The sequence below is a fragment of the Asterias amurensis genome, chromosome 18 (genome assembly GCF_032118995.1).
Source record: "Asterias amurensis chromosome 18, ASM3211899v1".
Taxonomy (NCBI): domain Eukaryota; kingdom Metazoa; phylum Echinodermata; class Asteroidea; order Forcipulatida; family Asteriidae; genus Asterias; species Asterias amurensis.
The window spans coordinates 89,667-111,588 of NC_092665.1; the positions used below are offsets into that span (position 1 = coordinate 89,667).

The 21,922-nt window shown below is 36.4% G+C and overlaps 1 protein-coding gene across 2 annotated transcripts; it reads left to right on the forward strand.

Annotated features, from left to right (window-relative positions):
- Positions 1-10,784: 10,784 nt before the first annotated feature.
- LOC139950955 (uncharacterized) lies at positions 10,785-21,897 on the forward strand. 2 transcript variants are annotated; one of them, XM_071949786.1, is made up of 4 exons: positions 10,785-10,872; positions 12,377-12,528; positions 14,317-14,532; positions 18,206-21,897. In XM_071949786.1, the coding sequence occupies exons 2-4, from the start codon at positions 12,384-12,386 to the stop codon at positions 19,141-19,143; spliced, it is 1,299 nt and encodes a 432-aa protein (XP_071805887.1). In that variant the 5' UTR covers positions 10,785-10,872; positions 12,377-12,383; the 3' UTR covers positions 19,144-21,897. The 2 variants fall into 2 exon arrangements, with proteins under 2 accessions (XP_071805887.1, XP_071805888.1); XM_071949787.1 differs by lacking the exon at positions 10,785-10,872 and adding an exon at positions 10,880-10,989.
- The last annotated feature ends 25 nt before the right edge of the window (positions 21,898-21,922 follow it).

Here is a 21,922-nt window from a genome sequence, read left to right on the forward strand (position 1 = left end):
AACTCAGTATCGAATTTTTCTTAGCTCGGTTTATATCAATAAAAGGTACGTTTTGCAACCAATTTTCTGAGTAAGCCCAAAGTTACAATAAATAATGTATTTTGAATTGATATTAGCTGAAAAAGGCATTATAACGCTTTCTCCACAGAAGACGATCAGAGCATACTGATTGAAACGTCGAGTTGAAACCAACGGTCCAACGTCGAGTTGAAACCAACTGTAACAATTTCTGAGCAGAGAATTTCGACTGAGGAGAATAAACATTATTCTAATTTTGTTTTCTCTCTAATCCCTGGCGTTCTAGTTTGTTGTGTAAGAGATCGCAGCTGAGCCATTTTTGACACCATGTTTCGCTTGACTCTATCCATCGTTGTGTTTTGCATCGTCCTTCTTCAGTTCACTGAGACCAGCAGGATTGAGGAGACTCGAGGACCAGTAGGACCAGCTAAGGAATATGAGGTAAACTTCCATAATCATACTATAATAATGTGCATTCAAATCATTAGAATAATTAACTAAACAGATCAGGCGATTTTTTTCTTAATAATGAGAAACATTCATTATTTAAAAGACTATTATTTTAAGTGCTGCTACAGATTCCAACCAGAGTGCGTTCGTTGTTTGAAAACAAGTAATTTTTTAAAGCAATTATTGGGCAAATCAACAACTGCAAACGATAGATTGTAGATTATGTTTGTTTCTTAAATGGGTTAACTAAGGGACACCATGCAGGGATGTATTCAATGGACCAGTTATATTCGAGAACCGAAATGACGTTGCCTAATTATTATTATTTTTTAAAGCCATGTTTTCTTAAACTATTATCTATAGTTAGTATAAAAGCAGCAATTAAAACGATTTTGAAGATCATCAGCAAAATGATTTTCCACACACGAGTGTATGGACAGTATTTAAAGGAACACGTTGCCTTGGATCGGACGAGTTGGTCAAAACAAAAGCGTTTGTAACCGTTTTTTAAATAATGCATATGGTTGGAAAGACGTTTTAAAGTAGAATACAATGATCCACACAAGTTTGCCTGGAAATTGCATGGTTTTCCTTCTTGTGCGAACCAACACGGTCGGCCATTTATGGGAGTCAAAATTTTGACCCCCATAAATGGCCGACGTGTTAGTCGACGAGGTAAAAAGAAAACCACGCAATTTTGAGGCATGTTTGTGTGGATCATTGTATTCTACTTTTACAACATCTTTCTACCCATATGCATTTTATGAAAAACGGTTACAAACGCTTTTCAAAAACCAACTCGACCGATCCAAGGCAACGTGTTCCTTTAAAAAGAGCCGGTTAAAGACGAAAACGTGTTATCCTGCGCTACTGCTTCCAAAACCTTGATGTTTTTGGCTCAGAGTGCACCAAACCAGCAAGGTGGCCTGCCCTGGTTATTTTGTACTGACCTGGATAAGTAATGATCGATGATTGTTGTCAAACCAGTCTTGGAATTCCATAATCCCGGAGAGCTAAAATAAATCAGCCTTAGGGGGAAATTTGGAGCCATTTTTCTTGTTTCTCAATGTGAATACACTGACCCAGTTCGTGCCTCTTTTGAGTTCAAACACCAACGAGTTCCTCTCCCCACCCCCCCCCCCCCCTCTCTCTCTCTCTCTCTCTCTCTCTCTGACTGCACGTTTTGAAAACTTTTGGGCCGAGTTACAAAACTTGAGGAAAAACACATTATGGTTGTTATAGTTTCCGAAAAGCATACGGCAGTTGGACTTCATCATGGTTGTTAATAGTTTTCTTTGAATCTCTAATGAAGGAGGATCGCAGAATGCTTCAGAGCAAGTCTTTATTTTGTTCCCCCCTTCCCTTTCAGATCAAGTCCGACAAAATGGAGCTCGTTCGGGGGAAAGAAACAAGGATAATCAATCCCTTTTTTGTCACCCTTTTTCATTAAACACTTATGGCTCTCTGACTTTTAAGATGTAAACCGCGAGTGTATTTCGACAATACAACTCTCTAAATTAACTACACACTGGAAGTACAGATATCCCAATAACTGAAAATAGGTCTCTTGTTGATTTGGATATTAATATTTTTGGAGTGATTTTGATCAAGTTGACGTCATCCTGATTTCAGTCCATTTCTATTCATTTTTTGTCTTACAGCTCCGACATGAGCGGATCAAGTCTTTACTGAGTGAGCTACATTATCTGTATGATGAAGAGGCTCGTGAAGTAAAGACACTTACTTCAGGAAAACGAGACACCATCGATCCAGCTTGGTGAAGATCTAATGAAGTTTGCTTAACTGCCTTCATCAATTATACGACTTAAGGGCATTGTATCCACTATTTTACGTTTGGTTATTTAGTCGTGGTATAAAAGGGTGATCGGTTGGCTGTTTCTGGTTTGCTTTTCTTGGCAGCACCATTAATCTTGTTTGGTTAAGTTACCATTTAAATATATTTTGATAATATTGTACACTTCTGAAGTTTTCGTTATTATCGATTAAAAAAATCATGCCCTGACCTAAAGATTTTGAAAACTAGAAACACTTCTGCCGTTGATGGCGCGAATCTTTCAAACTAGCACTGAATGGTATTCGAAATGATTGTGTGTTTTACTACAATTAAAGTCTATTCATAGTCATTCGACTCGATTTCCTTATTGATTGAAATCATTTCATATTAAATTCAGCAAAAATCACGACCTGCCATTTTCGCACAAGTACCTGTTTTAAAGCGTTTTGGTATAAAGTTGGTACATACATCGCTGTGATGCAACACAAGTTAGTCTGATCTTGAAGAGTATCGCTGGAAACCAGACCAGTGAAATACAAAACTGATATTAGAAGCTTGTTCAAATGGCATACTGCATCAAAGGAAAATATTATCCTTAGCATCTTCTATAATTATTTCTTGTAATTTTATTTTGAAAATTGGAAAAATAACCTCTGTAGATGAACACACGACTCAAAAGCTTGCTTGTTGTACAGTGATAGCCTGTTCTTATAGTTGTTTGTTCTAACTTAGGGATAATTGTAACAAACACCAATTCATTTGTCGCTGAAGTTGCCCGCAAAACTCGACGTAATTTGCGTAAGTTAAAGCCAGTGGACACTTTTGGTAATTATCAAAGACTATAGTCTTCACAGTTGGTGTATCTCAACATATGCATAAAATAACAAACCTGTGAAAATTTGAGCTCAATCTGTCGTCGAAGTTGCGAGATATTAATGAAAGAAAAAAGCACCCTTGTCATACGAAGTTAGGTGCTTTCTGATGCTTGATTTCGAGACCTCATTCTAAACTTGAGGTCTCGAAATCAAATTCGTGGAAAATTACTTCTTTCTCGAAAACTATGTCACTTCAGAGGGAGTCGTTTCTCACATTGTTTTATACTATCAACCTCTCCCCATTACTTGTTACCAAGTGAGGTTTTATGATGATAATTATTTTGAGTAATTACCAATAGTGTCCACTGCCTTTAAGTTGTTGTATAGTTATAATGTCTACTTAAAATGTATGTATAGGCCTATATATAATAGCCCAGGAACTGAAAAACGTAAAATGTTTAATAAGCATGTTTTCAAAGACAGCGCCGTCTTATTGTAAAGTTACCATACTAAAACGACAAAAACGGGGCCCTTGTGGGAACATTCCCCATAACCCACACCCATCAGGGCCCCATATGGAACCACCTGTGGGTTGCCCCAGCCCAATTGGCCAAGATAATTCCCATACTGTCCCATATTGGCTTGCTCATACCTGGGAGCAAAGCCAAAGTGACATTATGCTGAACTTAAACCTCAACCGACCTCCTTCTGCAACCTCTGAGCCTGAACGGTTGATCGAAGCTCAATGGATCTGGTTTTTTTTGTGCATAGAGTGAGTGTAACGACTGTTAATAAAAGATCTCAAATAGAATACACTCGTCATAAAGGGAACAACAATACAAAATTTACGAAGTCAAGTTTTGGTTATTATGAAAAGTGTTGTGGGGAGGGCAAACTATATAGGGGAAAAAAGTTTTAGTCCGCAAAACAGAACCTGGGGCCCTAAAAGTATTATGCTGAACTTAAACCTCAACCGACCTCCTTCTGCAACCACTGAGCCTGAACGGTTGAACAAAGCTTAATGGATCTGATTAAGTCTCATGTCAAGGTGAAATGTTTCCCACGTTCCGGCTGGAATTTACTAACAAAAGTTATTTGAAACTCTTTTATGTCTACTCCTTAAAAAATTTTTCAAAAAAAGAATTCTCCTGTCAAAACAATATTATGCAAAAGGCGTTTTAAAAAACAGTTTTTAGTGCAGTATCAAAGGAAAATAAAATATATTAAACAAATGACATTTCTGTGATTATTTCTCCATCAAGGAAATTAACCTAAAAAGGGAAATAAACGAAATAAGTATTTACTAATTTCTGTTTGAAAAGAAAGAACGAAAATTTGTATCAAGGGTGAGATTTGACTTCTCATCAGCCTCCAGAGTAACACCAATTGATGAGCCATCAAGCCCTTTGCTGTTTGTCTAATGTGTGTTACCTTGATCTAGAGTCATTGAGTGAGCCATCAAGCCCTTTGCTGTTTGTCTAATGTTTGTTACCTTGATCTAGAGTCATTGAGTGAGCCATCAAGCCCTTTGCTGTTTGTCTAATGTTTGTTACCTTGATCTAGAGTCATTGAGTGTTTAAAACCAAGGGTTTGGCAAGGGATCATAAAGTTTACGCAGATAACTGGAATAATAATAATTGAATTTCAGAATTCATAAATTCAACCTGTCTGTGAAAAATGTATTACACTGAGCGCCTCGAGTACTTGCATGGCAGACAGGGTAGAAGCTTCAGTTTAGGAAAGATCTAGCCCGCAATCTGTCTCGGTTGCCAAAAGTGAAAAAGAAACTTTCAAATTACTTCAAGTTAAACTTGTTCTTGCCAAAAGAAATACTCAAGATAAGGTCAAGTCTGCAGAGAAAAGTAAAGCTTCAGTTTAGGAAAAATCTACCCGCAACCTGTCTCAGTTGTCAAAAGTGAAAAAGAAACTTTCAAGTTACTTCAAGTGAAACTTGTTTTTGCCAAAAGAAATACTCAAGATAAGGTCAAGTCTGCAGAGAAAAGTGAAGCTTCAGTTTAGGAAAAATCTACCCCGCAACCTATCTCAGTTGTCAAAAGTGAAAAAGAAACTTTCAAGTTACTTCAAGTGAAGCTTGTTCTTGCCAAAAGAAATACTCAAGATAAGGTCAAGTCTGCAGTGAAAAGTACAGACATAATATTAGTTGCTGAAAAATCTACCCCGGCAAGCTGTAAAATAATGGATCTTGTTTTAACTTGTTTATTCTTGTCAAAAGAAATACCCTGCTATAATGCTCTTATTATGAAAATGAAATCTTTACAAAATACCATTAAAAATTTAAGCAAGTCGCAAGGTAGTGCCAAGAGCATTTTTTGTTCGATGATTTATGTCGTATTTTCTGTTGCATTGAACACCCTATTGCATTCAAAAGGCGAATACACTAACTGTCCTTGGTATGAACAGAAAATAATCGTAAAACCAACCAGCAGTTACTATTGAGCTATTTAAACTCTCTGTGTACACAAAAGATCAAAAGTTTAACATGCACTATTATGGCAAAGAATTATAGTGGGTTTGTTGGTTCCCTTTTCAAAGAAGGTCATCCTGCTTGCTGAAACGCCACTGGTGAATCTTTGGGTACTGCGAGGCCAGGGGTGAAGCAGAGTAGCAGTGAAGTTTGGCCCATTAATTATTGGTCGTGTCACAACATAAACGAATCTGCAACAGTTTTACAACAGTTGGACAACAACTACGAAATAATAATTGGAAAGTCTGGATTTATTACCAAAAATGGGTGAAGGTGAAAATAATTTTTGAAAATAATTGTTGTACTTCAAGTTGTTCTATAAGTTGTTCTTTAAGCTCGAGAACTTTGGTGGATTTGTTTTCTCTAAACTAAATCTTGTTGTTTTTTCATTCTTTTCCCGCGAGGTAGACTTTGGAATTTGGGAGACTAAAAAACAAATGAAGATGCACTTGTTCATCTTTATTTCAGCATGGTTAGTTGGAGTTTCATTTTAAGGTAGGGGGCCTACTCTTACCCGAGAGTTTTGAACTTGGAAAAGGTTTCTTGCATAACGATTTATATAGCAAAGTTCAATTACACATCCACCCCCACATCTGTGGAATTTTAAATGATAAAAGCGTCCACAATGGATCAAAGTACGATTTATAAGAAACATTCACAGAACCTGGATTTATCAAAATGCAGGGGTTTGACGTTTTAAAAGTAATTTTGGAGTTTGAGGTATAGGCCTACATGGTATAAAATGTAGGTCGGTTGAGCTGATATTGCCATAAAGCGTCCATACGCTGGGATTTTAATATTCCATTCCCCCCCCCCCCCCCCCCATACACTTTAAAATGCATTCTGGTCTTCCAACCATAATCCCATTATTTGGATTATAAGCAACTTAGCTTAAAGGCAGTGGACCCTATTGGTAATTACTCAAAATCATTATTAGCATAAAACCTTTCTTGGTGACGAGTAATGGGGAGAGGTTGATGGTATAAAACATTGTGAGAACGGCTCCCTCTGAAGTGCCATATTTTTAGAGAAAGAAGTAATTTTCCACGAATTTGATTTCAAGTCTTCAGATTTAGAACTTGGGGTCTCGAAATCAACCATCTAAACGCACGCAACTTCGCGTGACAGGGGTGTTTTTTTCTCGCCAGTTCGATGACCGATTGAGCTCAAATTTTCACAGGTTTTTTATTTTATATGTTGAGATACACCAACTGTGAAGGCTAGTCTTTGACAATTACCATTTACCAATAGTGTCCACTGCCTTTAAAGGCACTGGATACCTTTGGTAGTGGAATCAGTGTTGTCCATTGGTGCATCCCAAGAAGCAGGAAGTAACAATCTGCCAAAACTTGGACTCGTATTGGTCTTCGAGGTTGCAAGAGAATATTGAAAGCCAAAACACACTTGCTGCACAAATTTGTATGCTTTCAGATACCTTAAAGGCAGTGGACACTATTGGTGGAGAAACGGCTCCCTCTGAGGTGACGTAGTTTTCGAGAAAGAAGTAATTTTCAACGGATTTGATTTCGAGACCTCAAGATTAGAGTTTAGGTCCCGAAATCAAGCATCTGAAAGCACACAACTTCGTGTGTCAAAATGGAAGCGTTATTGACGGTACTACAAATAACCGCAAACAAATAATCAGGGACTCATCACGCATAATGGCTTTAAGAATAGTATTTTATTATAATGAATCCTTGTTTTAAGCAGGTTAAAAAAACATAATCGATGGAACTGTCACCATCGGCAGTAGTTTGGAAGACATAAACATTAATTACAAAATCAATCCGAACATTTGTTTCAACACTCCTCCAAATCAAAAGCTGTCAGAAGAAGTTGTGCCTTTTATTAACTAGTTTGCTTAAAAATTCCCCCTTTCAACGAGCAGTAAAAAAACAAACCCAAAAGCAATACACTAAAGACTCTATTCAGATTTAAAAACTAAATTTAACTTTCCAAATAATTCCCGAGATAAAGTAATAAAATGTCTGAATGACAAGACACTTGAGCCCAATTTCATAAGCATCAAGCACAGAAATTTGCTAAACAAAGACAAGTATTGCTTAATAGAAACAGGTTACCAGGCAAGACTACTTGAAGTTTACATTGTTGCGACTGGTGCCACATTAAATTTTTCAAGCAAAGCAATTAGTCAGGCGGTGTTTTCTGCTTTAGCAGCTTAATGAAATTGTCCCCCTGATTGGTTATTGACTATACAGGAAGTTGGAACATTGAGACGTTACTTCCATTCTCCAGGACCACGAGACTCAATGTCTCTGTTCTTCAGGCTCATCTCACGGGCCATCTCTTCCTCTTCTTGGTACAAACTACGAAGCTCGTCTAGAAGACTCCTTATCTTCTCGTTGCGAAGAGACCGTAACTGCACAAACAATCATTCGTAGAATAATAAGATGTTTAGTAAGGGGCAACAAACTTATCTTACTGGAGCATTATATAGAGAGGCAGCTATCAATAAACCATAAATAAATGAATGGAGCAGAAAGGGGGAAACAAAATAACCATTAAATAATAATTATATAGTAGGCGGACGGTTACGCGATGTCTGTTTTTTATACTTTTATTGTTAAACAATATTTGAAGATAATAATATCACAAATTACATATCCTTTTTTTTCAGTTATCTACAAATTCCAGTATTAACTGAAAGAGCTCCATCGTTTGTTTCTGTCAACATATCACCGATTTAAAGGTACAATCATTGCGAACGATGCAATCAGTCAACATATCACCGATTTAAAGGTACAATCATTGCGAACGATGCAATCAAAGGACAGATAAAAGGTTTAGCTGAACGGTGCATAATTGAAGAAAACAAAAACAAACTAGAACACGGTATTTCAACACAAACGTTGAACCCATCCATGTTTAATGTGACAGCGGGGACCAACCGCATTTCATTCCTCATAATTAATATCAATTATGAGGAATGAGATGCGGTTGGTCCATGTTTTCACTGATTTCACTTCAAGAGAAACGATTTATGCATAAATCGTTTCTCATAGTTCAATTTTGTTTACCGATTTGTAGTGATCGCTGGCATACCAGACGAAAACAAAATTAGCAGGGTGCTATACCACATCATTATTTTTTGTAAACACATTAGTTATTTCGGATAATTGAATTTACACTTTTGTCTTGGTCTTACCGCATTCTGGCCACACGTTTACTAACTAATCTAAAACAAGCACCTGCGTATCAATAAAAAGCTAAACGACTCTTGCCTCATATTGTGCAGTATCCCTCTTTTCCTCGAAGGATGCAACTTGAAGCAGCACAACACACAGCACAGCAGTTGCTAATGTCAGACGGAACATATTGGAGTCCTCGGCTGTATGTCATTCATTGCACATGTAATAAGAAAGGATAGTTTAATGCATGATCAATTTCACCTAGAATGTATATGTTATTCAATAACAACAGTGCACTCGAGTCAAATAGTATGAGTAGGATGACGAAAAAACTGAGTGACAGTTGACGTGACACGGAATACTTGCGGAAAGTAAACTTTTTGATTAAACGGTTTGACGAAAGTTTGTGAAAACAGAAAACGATTGATACATAATTATACATGTATTATGAATGCATTTTTCGTAAACAAAATAACTGTTAAGTGTGGTTATTTAAAAGATGGTTGAGAAAAACGCACCAAGCCGCAAAATGTTTGAAAATACTTCAATTGACGAATTCAGCAAGCGGGCTTACCTGCAGACCACTGCCAAGCAATTTAAATAATATCCAAAATGGATGAGGATTTATTTATCATTATTTGTGTTAGTTTGGCAAGATACATACCTTTCCACAACTCAACAAAAAAGCTTAGGAAGTTTGTAAAGTTGCAAGTATTGACGCGAAGCTTGAGCTGCAGACGTTTTGGCCCAAATCGTGAAATTCAACGTTTATATCTTGACGGTGACGTCCTCCCTGACGTCATCTTGCATAATTAACGTGGTCATTTTGTCACGTGTTGCATGTCTGAATGCAGTCTGACTAGATGTTGTTTTGCTAACAACAATTAATTTCAGTGTTAGACATGGTGGGCCAAGGACTGGTGCCTGGGATCGCTTAAGACATCTGTGTCACTCTTTATGTCATGGTGGTTTCCCATTGGACAATTAAAGCATCACGTGTGTGGCTTGCAACGAGGTTGTCACTCTCTGATTGGCTGGTGTACACAATATAAACTGGCTGTTTATAGAAACGAATATCCGTCGGCATTTGTCCTAGACGCACAAATAGAGTTTACAAATTGAATGGTTAACAGCAGAGTGCTATTATCCAGACTTGTTTTTCCGTGGGGTTGAATTTTTATTTTGATTTACCTCTTTCTCACCCTAAATTACGGTCACAAAAATTAGGTGATGGTGGACCGAGGACTTTTGCCTTTATGGTTGATAAATCAGTGGATTCTAGCGCACAATTAATTTGACAAAGGTTTGTGTATGTGTTCCTTCTGATGGCCGTCCGGCAAAACAACATACTACAATAAATGAGACTTTTCAAACAGGTTCTCAAAAGACTTTGACGACTCTCCTAATCGCACAAACAAAGTTAGGAGGCAAACCGTCCACAGAATTGTGGTGTTTCATAACAAGCAAAGTCGGGACTGAACACGCCAAAATATACAAGAAAAAACTCAGAATCCTTTAGACATTCGAACGTCTTCGAACTCAATGACAATTTAAGTTTTATTCCCAAACAATAATATTGGCTTGGTGATTGGTAGTTAATGCAGTCCCTAAAACTTAAAATAGTAATGTAAGCTCAAACGAAATTAAACCCACAAACCCCAATGATATCGACTTCTTGCAGATCATTATGATAACAATGAGGCATTGAAAAAAGGCATTGGGTTTGTCAAGAAACAACTTGCACCCGATTTTGAAATTCACTTCATATTATAATAAATTATCTCCGAAAACCGAATCATCTTTTTTTTTGATCGCGTGATTTACATGCAAACATTTTCAGATGAGGGGAACAGAATCTCCGACGGAGTGTAGGAAGTCCCCGCTGATGCAATCAAGAAAAACGGTAGAGGCAGCCGGTGGCCCAGGCCTGGGATTCTCCCCCCTCATACCGGCTGCGTGCCGCGCCCACCCCATACACCCCCCCCCCCCCCCCCACACACACACACACATTATTTCGTAATGGTCGATTGGGGGCGCTATATCTATTATGTCGTTTTTGTTTTTTCTGGAGCCGGTGCTGCTGATTGAACTTCTTCGTGCACACTCTGTTTTTGTGTTTGGTTTTACTCCATTCAACACAGCATTGCACGTCTAAAACGGGTAACTTTGTTCGTATTATTTGCCATAGGCCTTTATACATCAAATTATTTTCCAGTTACAACACACGTTGCTACACACTGCAGAACAAACTACTAATATACAACGTAACGTGAAGTCGTAAGTTGGGTTTAATATTTGTCCGGAAACTAGGCCACATCTTTAATTTTAAAATTAATAACTAAACTTAAAAATAAAATGGCTGTCTTGTTAATGTTATGTTTTTTGATAACTTTCCGTATGGCGACACCACTTTTTCACTCATTTTTACAAAAAGGGATATCTCATTGAGGTAAATTAGATACTAATACATTATTATTTCACATCGAGTGAAAAACTGGTCGCGCCATACGGAAACTTTTCCGGCCTACTATATACTACACTAGGCCAGGTTGGACTCCTCCGTTGCACTGACTGACGTCACAGGGCTAGAGCCTACACCAATTCTTTGTCAATCTACTTTGAACTTGTCTTGTTGGTCATCATGTTGGTTGGAAGTGGAATACAGAAAAATATAGGGATAACTTTCCGTATGGCGCCACCACTTTTTCACTCATTTTTTCAAAAAGGGATATATCAATCAGGTAAATTAGATACTATATTATTTTATTTCGATTGAAAAAGTGGTGGCGCCGTACGGAAACTTTTCCAAATATAGGGCTTAGCGCTACTGCTCTGGAAATGGGACGCAGACGCACTCAATGAAGGCCGAGTTGGATTGGGATGCAGACACACTATTTTTTTTCCATAGGGAGAAGTCAATGAGGTTTAGCCTAAACCTTTAGGTTATGTTTTTGTTTTTGCTTTTGCACACTCAAAGTTTAGAATGTAATTTTTGCACTGACCAATATTAAGAAAAAATTGTGTTAAATACAAGTCATTGCGACAGGCCATGTACAGTTGCCACAATGGGAACAGATGATAAGACCAAAGTCCAAGAGAGCTCAAGAGTGATAACAATGTCATTGACAAGGTGGGCTAATACACTACACTACAGTAACTTGGCGCTTTAATTGTTCTAGAAGAATAAACACTTTAAAAAAGAAACAATATTTAATAATGTAAAAAAAATAATAAAACCCCTAGTCCTTGAACAGGTCAGAGCATGCTCCATGGTCAGAGCCTGAGTTTGGTGGTGGTCTTTAAAAACCGCTCGGCCACAACACCTGCACATTATTTTATTGCAATCTGCTTTTATATTGAGTGCATTTGATTGAAGTGTTATTTATATTGAGTGCATTTGATTGAAGTGTTATTTATATTGAGTGCATTTGATTGAAGTGTTATTTATATTGAGTGCATTTGATTGAAGTGTTATTTATATTGAGTGCATTTGATTGAAGTGTTATTTATATTGAGTGCATTTGATTGAAGTGTTATTTATATTGAGTGCATTTGATTGAAGTGTTATTTATATTGAGTGCATTTGATTGAAGTGTTATTTATATTGAGTGCATTTGATTGAAGTGTTATTTACCATTTTTTGTATTTTATTTTTGAATGACAGGAGAGCAATGTATGCCTTGGTTGTTTGTTTGGACAACGTCAAGAGAGTTATTCCTGTTGATTACATCCAACGACATGAAGATGACGATCGTATAACAGTCTACATCCCAGACAAACAACGATTCTGTAATGCTGTTGTTCTCCAGAAAGGAGGTAAGACTCTTTTGGATGAAACTCTAATCACAGACTTGGAAATACTTTCCAATGGTTTATTTACACACTATGCCTAACAGGTCAAAAGTTAGTGGAATGTAGGCATTTGATACAATGATTAATTTAATAATATCGAAGTCTTATATAGCGCACGTATCTACCAAACAAGATACTCAAGGTGCCGAGTATAATACATATGTACCAACCTTCAGAAAGATAGGTTATTGCAGTGATGAATTTTGAGACCCAATTAGGTGGCATCAGGATTTACAAGGTGCTACTGCGCATACAGCAGCCACAGCCAGGAACACCGAGGCGAACCCCTTCTCTTTCCGATAAGTGCACTGGCTCTTTTACATGCGTTACACAATACATGGGACCAGTGGCTTTACATGTGTGTGTACGTCCCATCCGAAGCACGAAGCAATGATCAAGTGTCTTGCCTAAGGACACAAGTGTCACAGCTTGGGATGCGAACCCACACTCTGCTGTTTGAATTTGGTGATCTTAAGCGCTCGGCCACGACACTTTCCACACTGAATACCTAAATTAAAGGCAGGGTTCATGTATATCTAATAGTAATTACCCCAAATTTAAGAACCATTACAATGTACTTGGTAAAGAGCACTGTGTAAGAAACCACCCTTTCAATTGTATTACTTGAGAAAGAAGTAGATTTTCCTAAAACAGTCTGATTTAAAGAAAGGCGTCAGTTTGTCATGCAACTGAGCAAATGACATGAGGCTATGTACGATGGGCGTTTTATCTTCCACTATGTTGAGTGTTATACAAATTCACATCAAAGTTAACAAGAAGATCATTTGTCCATATCTTTGTGTACAAAACATTGTTCTACTGTATCCAGCAACGGCAGCGTGCCCACCAGTATACAATTGTTGCACGCTGTGACAGAGTCCATGGTGTTTTGTACACCTGAGGGGGGAAATGGCACCCGATGTAAACCCCATGGACCCCGTCATGGCATGCAACATTTGTTTTGTAATACCTTGGTAACATTGTTCCTCTTCTTGAAGTTATGTGACCCTCTTCAAACATTACAACGGAGTATGCATAGTTTATTAAGCAGAAAAACAGTTGTCCAAATAAGAAACAATTCATCACTGTCTTTTGAAGAGTGTCATGGCTGAGTGGTTAAGAGCATTACATTCAAGTTCTGGTGCTAAGTCACCAGAGTGTGGGTTCGAATCCCAGTCGGGACACTTGTGTCCTTGAGAAAGATACTTTACTGAAATTGCTTCTCTTCACCCAGGGGTATAAATGGGTACCTGCGAGTAGAGGGTAGAGGGTAAATGGGTAGAGGTTGATACTGTGAATGAAAAAGCCTTTGGAGCGAGATAAACTGTAGCCCAGGCTGTATACTCCCAAGGGAGCTGAGAAACATTTAAAGGGATGTTGTTGGCCCTATGACCAGGGTACTACTGTAATGCATTGATACGGTTATTGTGAAATGCGCTACAAAAGTTATTGTTATTATTATTAAATTTATTTGGAACCTGTGGCTGTTTCATACAAAGCACTGGAACTATCAAGGTAATGTACTCCAGTAAAAACGAATGTACCATGGCTAAGGATGTGCGCTGTGCATAACTTGCAGCATGCATCATTAGCCATTGTACAATGTATGTGTGATTGGATCTCAACCAATCAGACTTCACAATTTGTTATCGAAGTATGTCAATAGCGTATGGAGCGGGCTGTAGAATGGACATGATGGATGACTGTAGTTTTGTTCAGGTTTTATAATGGATTTACTTTTTGTTGAGACAGAGAGCAAGGAAATACTTGAAGAGCAGATCCAAGAGTTGGATGGAGGAATCTTAGCGTCCTCTTCAAAGAGGAAGGTTCAATCGTCAGCATCTCCATTATCACCATCACCAAAGAGACTCAACAAAGACATCCAGAAAGAATCTAGCTGTACCAATGCTGAGGAGCATCATGTGCGGATTTCTGATCCTAAAACAATTACCCAACATCAATTTAATGGTAAGTAGGCCTGGGTTGGATTTAGGGCTAGTTGGATTTCACAAAGAGTTAAGACTAATCTTATCTTGAGTTTGGACGAGTTATTTGCCTAACTTAGGACTGGTCGTACATTTTTTAATATAATTTAGGACCAGTCTTAAGTTAGTCCTAAATAGTCCTAACTCTTTGTGAAATCGACCCCTGGGCAACTAGTGCAATTTATTACTCCACTAGTCTCGCCTCTAAGTCGCCACCAAGATGCATTGTGGCATAATGTTTGCCACTTGTATGCACAATAGTAAAATTCATGTTGAAAGAATTGAAGGATTGTGTCACTGAAGTCTGATTGTGTTTTGAAAGTAAATTACGTTGTTGTGAATAGCTGTGAGCGACAAAATTGGTTCACAAAACAGGTAGTTGCGACTTTTGTTTGTAGTCGTTGCAACTATTTTTGTAGTAGTTGTGGCAGCACAATTAATCTAGTAGATGATAAACGGTAGACATGACTTGACTGAGCAATTAATAGTTGTGACTTTGACATTGAGTCCAACTAGCATTCTTTCTGTAACAAAACACACCCATTTAATGAGTAAAAAAATGAATTATACAAAGCAAAAAAGCATCATTTTGTCATGGACGCTTGGGCTCTTTAATTTTCACACAAAAAATTCTTATAAAGTCACCCCCATTGAAAGTCACCCCCTGACAAGGTCACCCCCTTACAAGGTCACCCCCTTACAATGTCACCCCCTTACAAAGTCACCCCCCTACAATGTCATCCCCTTACAAAGCCGCCCCCTTACAAAGTCACCCCCTTACAAAGTTACCCCCTTACAAAGTTAAGTCAAGTCAAGTATCAAGTACTGCGTAGTACTTGGGTGGCTGAGTAGTACTTTGGTATGAGTGCTTTGACCATTGAGTATGAGTACTTAGTGTTCGAGTGTTGAGTTTTCTGACATGGAGCACCATTTCTACCTCCATGGGAGTACCGAGTCCAACAGCACAAAATACCAAGCACTTGGAAGGATCTCCAAAGCAAACTACTGTCATTGACGTACATATCAAAACTTATTCAAAAGTAGGTTTGTTTTATAACTGTTTTTCCCTCTTCCCTTTACAGGTTTGTAAATAACTTATCAAATTTTTTTCATTTTTTTTTTCTCTTTACAGGTTTGTAAATAACTTAATAATTTGTTTGCAGGTTTTATGTTTCTCTTTACAGGTTTGTAAATAACTGATTTTTTTTGTTGCAGGTTTTTCTTTTTCTTTACAGGTTTGTAAATAACTTAATAATTTGTTTGCAGGTTTTTATGTTTCTCTTTACAGGTTTGTAAATAACTGATTATTTTTGTTGCAGGTTTTTCTTTCTCTTTACAGGTTTGTAAATAACTTAATAATTTGTTTGCAGGTTTTATGTTTCTCTTTACAGGTTTGTAAATAACTGATTATTTTTGTTCCAGGTTTTTCTTTATCTTTACAGGTTTGTAAATAACTTAATAATTTGTTTGCAGGTTTTTATGTTTCTCTTTACAGGTTTGTAAATAACTGATTATTTTTGTTGCAGGTTTTTTTTTCTCTTTACAGGTTTGTAACTAACTTAATAATTTGTTTGCAGGTTTTATGTTTCTCTTTACTGGTTTGTAAATAACTGATTATTTTTGTTGCAAGTTTTTCTTTTTCTTTACAGGTTTGTAAATAACTTAATAATTTGTTTGCAGGTTTTTATGTTTCTCTTTACAGGTTTGTAAATAACTTATCATTTTTGTTGCAGGTTTTTCTTTCTCTTTACAGGTTTGTAAATAACTTATCATTTTTGTTGCAGGTTTTTCTTTCTCTTTACAGGTTTGTAAATAACTGATTAATTTTGTTGCAGGTTTTTCTTTCTCTTTGCAGGTTTGTAAATAACTTAATAATTTGTTTGCAGGTTTTTATGTTTCTCTTTACAGGTTTGTAAATAACTGATTATTTTTGTTGCAGGTTTTTTTTTTCTCTTTACAGGTTTGTAAATAACTTATCATTTTTGTTGCAGGTTTTTCTTTCTCTTTACAGGTTTGTAAATAACTGATTATTTTTGTTGCAGGTTTTTCTTTCTCTTTACAGGTTTGTAAATAACTTAATAATTTGTTTGCAGGTTTTTATGTTTCTCTTTACAGGTTTGTAAATAACTGATTATTTTTGTTGCAGGTTTTTCTTTCTCTTTACAGGTTTGTAAATAACTTATCATTTTTGTTGCAGGTTTTTCTTTCTCTTTACAGGTTTGTAAATAACTTATCTTTTTTTTAAGTTTTTCTTTTTCTTTACAGGTGTGTTAATAACTTAATAATTTGTTTGCAGGTTTTATGTTTCTCTTTACAGGTTTGTAATTAACAGACTATTTTTGTTGCAGGTTTTTCTTTTTCTTTACAGGTTTGTAAATAACTTAATAATTTGTTTGCAGGTTTTTATGTTTCTCTTTACAGGTTTGTAAATAACAGATTATTTTTGTTGCAGGTTTTTCTTTCTCTTTACAGGTTTGTAAATAACTTATCATTTTTGTTGCAGGTTTTTCTTTCTTTTTACAGGTTTGTAAATAACTTGTCCTTTTTCAGTTTTTCTTTTTCTTTACAGGTTTGTAAATAATTTAATAATTTGTTTGCAGGTTTTTATGTTTCTCTTTACAGGTTTGTAAATAACTGATTATTTTTGTTGCAGGTTTTTCTTTCTCTTTGCAGGTTTGTAAATAACTTATTATTTTTTTTCAGTTTCTCTTTTTCTTTACAGGTTTGTAAATAACTTAATAATTTGTTTGCAGGTTTTATGTTTCTCTTTACAGGTTTGTAAATAACTGATTATTTTTTTTGCAGGTTTTATTTTTCTCTCTACAGGTTTGTAAATAATTTATCATTTTTTTTCTTCAGTTTTTCTTTTTCTTTACAGGTTTGTAAATAACTGGCTAATTTTGTTTGCAGGTTTTATTTTTCTCTCTACAGGTTTGTAAATTACTGATTATTTTTGTTGCAGGTTTTTCTTACTCTTTACAGGTTTGTAAATAACTTATTACTTTTTTTGCAGGTTTTATTTTTCTCTCTACAGGTTTGTTAATAACTTTTTTTCTCTCATTACAGGTTTGTTATTAACTTTGTTTTTCTCTTCACAGGTTTGTAAATAACCTTTTACAGGTTTTCTAACTTTTTCTTTATAACTTAGTAATTTGTTTTGCAAATTTAATACTTACCATCCTTTGTCCTAACCAATCATAGCCACCAACTGTTTCTGAAAACAAACTTTGATTGGCTGTAAATTTTCTGCTTTTACTTAATCCCTTCCCTTAATCCTTGTTCCCTTGTTTTTCATATCAATTGATAAAACTATGTTTCCTCTAAAGAAGGTCCGTTTGGATCGAAAGCTAAGTCAATCTACCCTACTCATTTGATTAATGTAGATCTAAATACAAATGCAAGTTGTCCCTATATCTTTGTTTTGGGATGCAAGTCTGTGTATTTGATCATCCTACAAACCACAAGGGAAACTGATTGGGTACATCTTAAAATACTGTGGGGTTGAACAAAGACAAATTTAAAAGAGCGGGATTTGAATCAATGACCTTGGATTAATGTGTGACGCTGTATACCAGCTGAGTTAGGCCTATCAAGCCCTTTGTTGGCGGCCTCCCTTTTTGTCCATGTTTGATAACCCTTTTTTTGTTAATTTCCAGGTTGCAGTCCCCATCCTCTCACCATTACATCACGACAGGAAGAAGAGAATTCTAAAAGGCTTGGATTACACTCCGATGTTGACTTGTCTCAAGTCCTCTGTGAGCTTCTTCAAGATCAACGTGCTCTAAAGCAACAAGTCCAAAACATTGAGAGAACAATGCAAGAGATTCTGGAAACCCTCATTAAAACTGATGGAGTTGTTGGTTCACATTCAGAGGTCACTAATGACTATTGTGTTAAGAATGAACCACTAGATGAGCAGGTTGAAGATTGCTCAATAAGCGCTAAGGTTGAGGAGCCGAGACCTCCTGTATACCCTTGTTATGTTGTGAATAGCGAGAGTAGTGATGGTGAGTCTGCAACATTTGAGAGACTATCTCCACAAACTGATTTGTCAATAATTGGTACATCGGAACTGCCTCAACTTGAAAGGCAGCAAACATCCAATGGACATCAATCCAACTCACTCCTACAACCACTTGAAATATTCTCCTCCTTTGAAACCAACTCGAGTGCAGTCAAAACAATTGACCTTTCCACTGACGCACCAGGGACCCAACGCTGCAGGCTTGTTCAAAACGACTTTGTTGTTATCCCCATTAAGTTTGATTCAACAAATGCTAAAGAAGAATATATTGCCCCAGTTTTAATTAGTTGTGTGGAATATCATAACATTCTATTAAAGAGTAAGACCTCCACTGCCTTCCTTCGTAGTCTTCTAAAGTTCTTTTTCTCTGTTGAGACACTTAAAACTCATAACTATGAAGGAGGAGAGGTTCATACAAAGAATGGTAAAGCCATGAGGGGGCAGTTGAATCGACGGATGGTTACCAGCCTCATTGAACAGGTGGAACTTGAGTTTCCTGGGACAACAAAAGGCTTTGAAAATATGAAATACATCAAGAAGTCAATTAATGACAAGTGCAATCATATGTAAAGATTAATGAACATTATTCAAGTTTATTTATTACAAAACTCTGGAAGTGTCATACCACATGTTGAGCTCTTGCGTTTAAATTACTTCAAGATGATGTCATCAGGATAATAAGATTACAACATCTTGAGATCATGATTTATCTCAGGATGGATGACAAAATCTTAATGTAAGATGTTGCTTTCAAGAAAGGATGGCATCATAGGATGTCGAAAATTCATCATGGGATAAAATCATCCTGAGAATGTAAAAAACACAGGATAAGTTGTCTTGGGAACACATTCTTGAAGACAACATTCTACATTCAAAATGTGATAAAATATTGGATCATAAATGTGTCATCATCTTTCATTAAAATCGTCTCATGATCTTGTCTATTTGAATGCCACTTGTTTGTTAAAGGCAGTGGACACTATTGGTAATTACTAAAAATAATTGTTTTAAAACCTTTCTTGATTACGAGTAATAGGGAGAGGTTGATAGTATAAAACATTGTGAGAAACAGCTCCCTCTGAAGTGACGTAGTTTTCGAGAAAGAAGTAATTTTCCGCAAATTTGATTTCGAGACCTCAGATTTAGAATCACACAACTTCGTGTGACAAGGTTTTTCTTCATTATTATCTCGCAACTTCGACAACCAATTGAGCTAAAATTTTCACAGGTTTGTTATTTTATGCATAATTATGTTGAGATACACCAAGTGAGAAGACTGGTATTTGACAATTACCAACAGTGTTCAGGGTATTTAAAACCCCCAGTTATTACATGTAGGTAGATCAATGTAGGAGAGATTGTACCGAATTGTACCATTATGGTGAAGTCATTTTGAAACACCAATAAAATGTACCCCTGTTTGTTGGACTTGACTCGGTGTAAGTGCAGCCCGACTGGACCCAAATTGATTGATTAGTGCTAGGATTAATCTTATCACGAGTTAGGATGAGTATACCCCTCCTAACTTAGGATGGGTTCAATGCGTCCTACTTCTTTAGATAGGGAACTTAACTCATCCTAAGTCCTAAGATTAATCCTTAATAGTTATGATGAGTTTGGTGAAATCGACGACTGGGTACATACTGTGGTGCTCAAGTTTTTTAGAAATGAGTAATACAAGTCACGAAAATAATGTAAGTCTCAATGAGACGGAAATTATCTTAGCATGTAATACAGACTTTCATGACTTTGTTTTTCAAATTTCTCACAAACTACAGCACCTAAGGGTTCCCTTTCTACCACCATTGTCTTCAAACTGTGTGGGTTTAACATAAATCTGTGGACATTGTGTTTTTTGTTCAAAAAATACTAAAATCCTTTAAAGGCACTGGACACGTTTGTTAATTTTCAAAGACCAGAATTCTCACTTCTTGTATCCCAACATGCATGAAGTAACAAATCTGTAAAAATTAATTGGTCATCAAATGTCAAGAAATTAATAAAACAAATACACCATTGTTGCACAAAGTTAGTTTTTCCTTCAAATGCCTGAGCAAGGCCTGAGGCCTTGATTAAAATATTTTAGTGAGGAACTGACCCTTTTCTCCAAAACTACATTTTCTTCATCAGTCATTTCTCACAATGTTTTATACTGCTAATATCTCTCCGTTGCTTATCACCAAGTACTATGTTGTGCCAGTATTTATCATGAGTAATTACCAAACGGTCCAACAGTGCCTTTAAACCTTTTGTTAGGGAGCTTAGCTTAAATTCGTATTGTTTTTTCTGTTATTTCTGCCAGATTATACAATGTTTAAAACTTGCCCTTTTACTGGTATGCATGTAGTAGTGAACAAATTGTACCTGGCACGTTTTTTTTAATATGTGGCAGGAGGTTCTGTGTGTTCCCCCCCCCCCCCCCTTTCGGAGATCCCCCCCCCAACCACCAATTTGGCAAAATTTCTACTGACTACTTCTGGTAGCGCCCTCCTTTGAAGCATCTCCTATAATATGGGGGACCGAATCTCCAGTGGACAGAATTCCCTGGTACACCAGATAAAAGTATCACTGGCGATTAATTTGGTGTGTTTTTATAGGTTAAAATATAACACATACACAGGAAAAGTTGTGTAGTGGCTAAAAAGAAAGCAAAGTTTTTACATTATTTTTATAACTACTTTAGATGTTGTTTATTTGTACTGTTTTTGTTTTATTGTTATTACTATTAATTTATGTTATTATTTTATTTACTTTGGCCAGGAAACGTTGACTGGAAAACTATATAATAGTATAGTATTTCAAATTCATAGTAAAATATATTGACTATTAATAGTTTTAAATGATAAAATAAAGTAGAATGTTATTGTGAATTGTAAAGAAACACAAAGTGATATTTGGTGTAATTTTCGTCTGACTTTCAAAGCGAAACAGGATTGTTTTCAGTTCTTTTTTTGGGCGCATAATGTAGAACAGTGCATCTTCGTACATAACATACACAATATTTTGGTTTATGGTAACACCATGTGTGTATCTACTTGCCAGGGAGAAGTTGTTTTTGCTCTTAATTCTACTACCGTGGAGTATACTTTTTGGATTTTTTGGGAGACTTCTCGGTTCTAAAAAGAACTGCTGTCCTGCATATTTGGCGGATGGTATAGAGCATCTACTGGATGTTCGTGACTGCACTGATGCGGTGTGACAGTTCTTAAATATTGGTCTCAACGTTTTGACTCGCTTGCTTTAGGCATCGTCAGGAATAATAAACTTACACAATTTATTCAACAAGTTAATGTATTGGATCTACGAACTGTAATTTAATTGAGCGAAAAGTGGGTCAACTAGACTTTCT

Excerpts from the sequence above, each read along its gene's own strand:
- LOC139950955 (XM_071949786.1), top strand. The coding sequence starts at position 12,384 with ATGTATGCCTTGGTTGTTTGTTTGGACAACGTCAAGAGAGTTATTCCT. Across the intron at positions 12,529-14,316 it reads TGTTGTTCTCCAGAAAGGAG|AGAGCAAGGAAATACTTGAA; the intron begins GTAAGACTCTTT and ends TTGTTGAGACAG. Across the intron at positions 14,533-18,205 it reads TACCCAACATCAATTTAATG|GTTGCAGTCCCCATCCTCTC; the intron begins GTAAGTAGGCCT and ends GTTAATTTCCAG.